The sequence below is a fragment of the Otolemur garnettii genome, unplaced genomic scaffold, assembly GCF_000181295.1.
Source record: "Otolemur garnettii isolate 467f Iridium unplaced genomic scaffold, OtoGar3 scaffold00087, whole genome shotgun sequence".
In the NCBI taxonomy this organism is placed as follows: domain Eukaryota; kingdom Metazoa; phylum Chordata; class Mammalia; order Primates; family Galagidae; genus Otolemur; species Otolemur garnettii.
Window position 1 is genome coordinate 5,212,252 of NW_003852482.1, and position 5,208 is coordinate 5,217,459.

General features: G+C 39.1%; 1 protein-coding gene across 6 annotated transcripts in view; it reads left to right on the forward strand.

The window, feature by feature from the left end:
* Positions 1-5,208, forward strand: part of SETX (senataxin) — a 103,906-nt gene that overhangs the window by 40,075 nt on the left and 58,623 nt on the right. For all 6 annotated transcript variants that reach the window (XM_023516126.1, XM_023516129.1, XM_023516130.1 and 3 more), the window contains exons 6-7: positions 1,632-1,851; positions 2,445-2,564. In XM_023516126.1, the coding sequence (XP_023371894.1) occupies positions 1,632-1,851; positions 2,445-2,564 (340 nt within the window). The remainder of the gene's footprint in view (positions 1-1,631; positions 1,852-2,444; positions 2,565-5,208) is intronic.

Below are 5,208 nucleotides of genomic sequence, written 5' to 3' on the forward strand. Positions count from 1 at the left end.
TTTTTTTTTTTTTTTTGAGACAGAGTCTTACTTTACTCCCTTTGGTAGAATGCTAGAGTGCTTGGGAGTCACAGCTCACAGCAACCTCCAACTCCTGGGCTTGGGTGATTCTCCTGCCTCAGCCTCCTGAGTAGCTGGGACTATAGGCGTCCACCACAGCGCCCGGCTATGTTTTTTGCAGTTTGGCTGGGGCCAGGTTTGAACCCGCCACCCTTGGGATATGGGGCCGGCGCACTACTCACTGAGCCATAGGCGCCGCCCTAAACCAGTTTTTCTGTGATTGCAAAATGGTAATTTCCCACCTCCAGCATTATCCTTATTTATTATTCGGTACTCGACATTGATTGTACTCTAGTCAAGAAGAGCCTTTCCCCTTGTTCATTTATTGTCAGTGTGCACTCATGGATTCCTGTGTATTTTTTTCAGTAGTTTTTTAATCTTTACTTATGGTGAGATAGAGCTCTTTTTTTTTTTTTTTTTTGTTTTTTTTTTTTGCAGTTTTTGGCCAGGGCTGGGTTTGAACCCACCACCTCTGGCATATGGGGCCAGCACCCTACTCCTTGAGCCACAGGGACTGCCCGAGCTCATGTTTTTATCATCTATTAGGTCTGTGTTTTTCAAACTTTTTTGACTATAACCTAAAGTACAAAAATGTTTCCATTGAGGACACACAAACATGAATCTGTAGCCTAAAGCATTTAATAAAAAGTAACTTATACTATGAATGATGCACTCTGATACTTTACTGATCTATTTTGTTTTATTAAGGCTGGATGCGATCACTAAATTTAATTTATAGCCCCCAAGGAATTCAAAGTCACCTCCATAGGCTATTCTGCCAGTTAGAATGACTTTTGTTTTGTTTTATGAAACTTCTTTTCATGTCTTCATTTCTTTTTTAAACATCTGTTATGGAAAATTGGCAGACACATAAAAGGAGAGAGAGTGTTATAGTGAACACCCCATTATGTCCTTCAACTTTATCAGTTATCAGTACATGGTCCACCTTCTACTCTCCTTTGGATTAGTTTAGAGCAAATATCAAACATCAGCATTTTTCTTTTTTCTTTTTTTTTTTTTTTTTTAAGAGACAGAGTCTTAGTTTATCGCCTTCAGTAGAGTGCTGTGGTGTCACAGCAACCTCCATCTCCTGGGCTTAGGTAATCCTCTTGCCTCAGCCTCCTGGGTAGCTGGGACTGCAGGCACCCGCCACAATGCCCAGCCACTTTTTTGTTGCAGTTTGGCTGGGGCCAGGTTTGAACCTGCCACCCTCGGTATATGGGGCCGGCATCCTACTCACTGAGCCACAGACACCACCCAACATCAGCATTTTTCATCCATAAAATATTTCAATACATGTTTCTAAAAGATAAGGATTTTTTTTAAATTCCATTATTACATCTAAAATAGTAATTCCTTAATATGCTTCTGGTCGGTGTTTGAGTGTAAATGATTGTGTCAAAAATTGTTTATTGAGTCAGTTTATTCAAATCAGGATAAGTCCACTCATTCCTTAATTAGTATCTTTTACATGTTTTTCCAAGGCTACAGAGAATCCTATTTTCTTATTTGTGTTCTTTCTATGTCTAGACCATTATTTATTGAATAAAGTAATTATGTTATGCATTTAGGTTCGGCGCTGGGCTATCCTGACTGCAAGAAACTTGGGGAAAGTGGACAGAGATGATTATTATGACTTACAGGATGTTTTAACTTGCCTTTTTAAAGTCATTGAGTTAGGGCTTTTGGAAAGTCCAGATATTTATACTACTTCTGTCCTTGAGAAGGGTAAACTGATTCTTCTGCCCTCGCACATGTATGATACTACCAACTACAAAAACTACTGGTTAGGTGAGTATTGTTCCTACAAGAGGTGTGTTTTCAAGTGCTGGAAAATGAATCTTTCGTTTAAAGCAACATGAGATTAACAAAATATTAGGATAGTAGTTGACTTTAATAGGAGTTTGATTGTTAATACCTCTTTTTTAATGTGTAAGATATTTCCTGACAGAAAGCATTACTAGCATTGTCTATAAGTTCTGTGCTGCCTCAAAATAGTTCTGCCCTATTTCATTGATTCAAGTATAAAGGTAATGTATCATAATTGGCAGTGATATTTTTTCTCTCTTGGTGAGTGGCATATGAGATATACATCTTAAAATCCAAGACATCTTAGATTGATGAAATACAAGTTATATGGTAGTTATCTTATAAACTGCTTTCTAACCAAGCTAGTACCGTTTTCCCCTTTTACACTTGCATCAGTCCAAAATTCTGTTACATGAGGGCAGTTGTATATGACTATCTCAAACTTAAATGTCTGAGGAACTGGATACTGTTTTGCTTCATCTTCCTGCCTTATATTTCTTTTGCTAACTAAACTAGAGAAGCCATAATAATAATGTTATTTCATTAATTTAAGAAAATTGTAAATAATCTTACAGGTATTTGCATGCTGCTGACTATTCTTGAGGAGCAAGCCATGGATTCTCTGTTGCTGGGCTCAGACAAACAAAATAATTTTATGCAGTCAATACTTCACACTATGGAGAGACAATCAGACGGTAATAAACTGTACTTGCTTTTCAGTACTGTGATCATGGTGCTCTTTTAAAATGATAGTGTTTTGTATGATGTGGAGTAAAGAATAGTTAACTTTTATGGTTTAGATACCAGATTCAGACTTTTTTTTTTTTTTTAGAGACAGAGTCTCACTTTGTTGCCCTTGGTAGAGTGCCGTAGCATCACAGTTCACAGCAATCTCCCACTCTCGGGCTTACATGATTCTCTTGCCTCAGCCTCCTGAGTAGCTGGGACCACAGGCGCCTGCCGCAACGCCTGGCTTTTTTTTGTTGCAGTTTGGCCAGGGCCGGGTTTGAACCCGCCACTCTTGAGTATATGGGGCTGGCGCCCTACCCACTGAGCCACAGGCACTGCCCAAATTCAGACTTTTAAATTGGAAAGAACTTCATTTATAGAGGAATAAATCCTAAGGAAGTTAACTTTTTCATGATGAAAAATTAGTGGTAGAATGAAGACTGGAACCTTTGGGAAACCCATCTGTAATGACCTGTTGCTTTATTTCTCTGTGGTTCTTGTCATCCACAGTAACTGCAAGGCACATGTGATTATTTACATCTAAAGTAACTAAAATTTAAAATCGTTTTTTAGTCCCACTAGTCATATTTCAAGGCCCAATAGCTACATGTGTCTGCTGGCTACTATCTGCACAGAGCAGATGCAGAACATTTCTATTATCAAAGAAAATTCTTTTGGACAGTGCTACTCTAGATAGTCCAGAAAATGAAGCCCAGAACTTGTGTTCATGCTTATTATTGGATCCTAACTTCCTTTGGTTGATGGTTTTACCAAGCTAATCATGAAAGATCTTTACTTGGCTTGGCACCTATGGCTCAAGTGGCTAAGGCGCCAGCCACATACACCTAAGCTGGCGGGTTCAAATCCAGCCTGGGCCTGCCAAACAACAATGACGGCTGCAACCCCAAAAAATGGCCCGGCATTGTGGCGGGCGCCTGTGGTCCCAGCTACTTGGGAAGCTGAGGCAGGAGACTCGCTTGAGCCCAGGAGTTGGAGGTTGCTGTGAGCTGTGATGCCACGGCACTCTACCCAGGGGGATAGCTTGAGGCTTTGTCTCAGAAAAAAAGATCTTTACTTAAAAGTGTTTCTAATCTTATCTTTTTTATGAAGGAATGAGAGTTAATAAAAACCAAACATGCCAGATCCTATGAAAACATAATACTTTTCCACCTCATTCAGTTTTCTTCAGGCAATTTGACTCTGCATGTAAACTCATTCATTTGTGAAACATTCTACATTTATATTAATATTATTCTTTTTTTGATGGCATATATTTTTCTTTCTAGATTGTTCCTAATTAAGAATATTACTAATTCATTGGCTAGCCTTTTTGCATAAATTGTTCATTTCTTTCCCTGTGCCCAACTACATGTATAATTTTCTCCTTGTATTAATCTAGCTCCCTTAACTTTCTTCAAAATATGAGTCATCTCTTCAAGAAACCTTTCATCATTGTTTTCATCTAACTATTGTTTTCCTTATTTGAGAGCTTACTAGACTTTGGCACTATGTTAGGTGTAGCCGAAGATACAAAAATATTTGAGGTCTATGAATGAGGTTTAAAAAGCAGAATCTGAGAGGTCTGAGGGTAGTAAAGTCAAGGTTCTAGGGTGACTAAACATTATCGACAACTGAAAGAGTTAGTAGTAGCAGTCCCCAACCTTTTGAGCACCAGGGGAAAGTTTAATGGAAGACAGTTTTTCCACTGAGGGTATAGGTAAGATTCTCATAAAGCGCACACAACCTACATCCCTCACCTGTGCGTTTTATAGGAGGATTCAAGCTCCTATGAGAATCTCTTTTTTTTTTTTTGAGACATATTCTCTGTTGCCCTGAATAGAGTGCCATGGTGTCATCATAGCTCATAGCAACCTCAAACTATTGGTGTCAAGTGATCCTCTTACCTCCGAACCCTCCCCACCACCACCAAGTGGCTCGGACTACAGGGTACTCAATATGGTGCCTGGCTAGTTTTTCTATTTTCAGTCGATATAGGGTCTTGCTCTTGCTCCCATAGAAATCTGATGACACCACTGATCTGACAGGAGGCAGAGCGCAGGCAGTAATGCCAGTGATGGAGAGTGGCAGTAAATACAGATGAAACTTCTTCCAGGATTGCCTGCTATTTACTTCCGACTATGTAGCTGGGTTCCTAACAGGCTATAGACAGTTAGAGCTCTTGCCTCAGAAGAGTTCTGCAAATGAATAAATGGGGAATGTTAAACTTAGGAGGAGGCATTTAAGCTCCCCTTTTAAGTGTGGATGAGATTTTGGTAAGTGGTACAAATAGTACCGCTATTTGGAAAAGATATTATTATTATTTGGGGAAAAGTAATTTGTTTATGCTGTAGATAGTGTATGATTATGGGGGTATGAAAAATAAAGCCAGAAAGAAATAATTGAGCAAGATTTTTTTTAAAGGTTTTTTATTTGTTTGTTTGCTTTTTTTTTGAGACAAAGTCTTACTATGTTGCCCTCGGTTGAGTGCTATAGTGTCAGAGCTCACAGCAACCTCAAACTCTTGGGCTAAAGCAGTTCTCTTGCCTCAGTTTCCCAAGTAGTTGGAACTACGGGTTCCTGCCACAATGCCCAACTTTTTTTTTTTTTTTT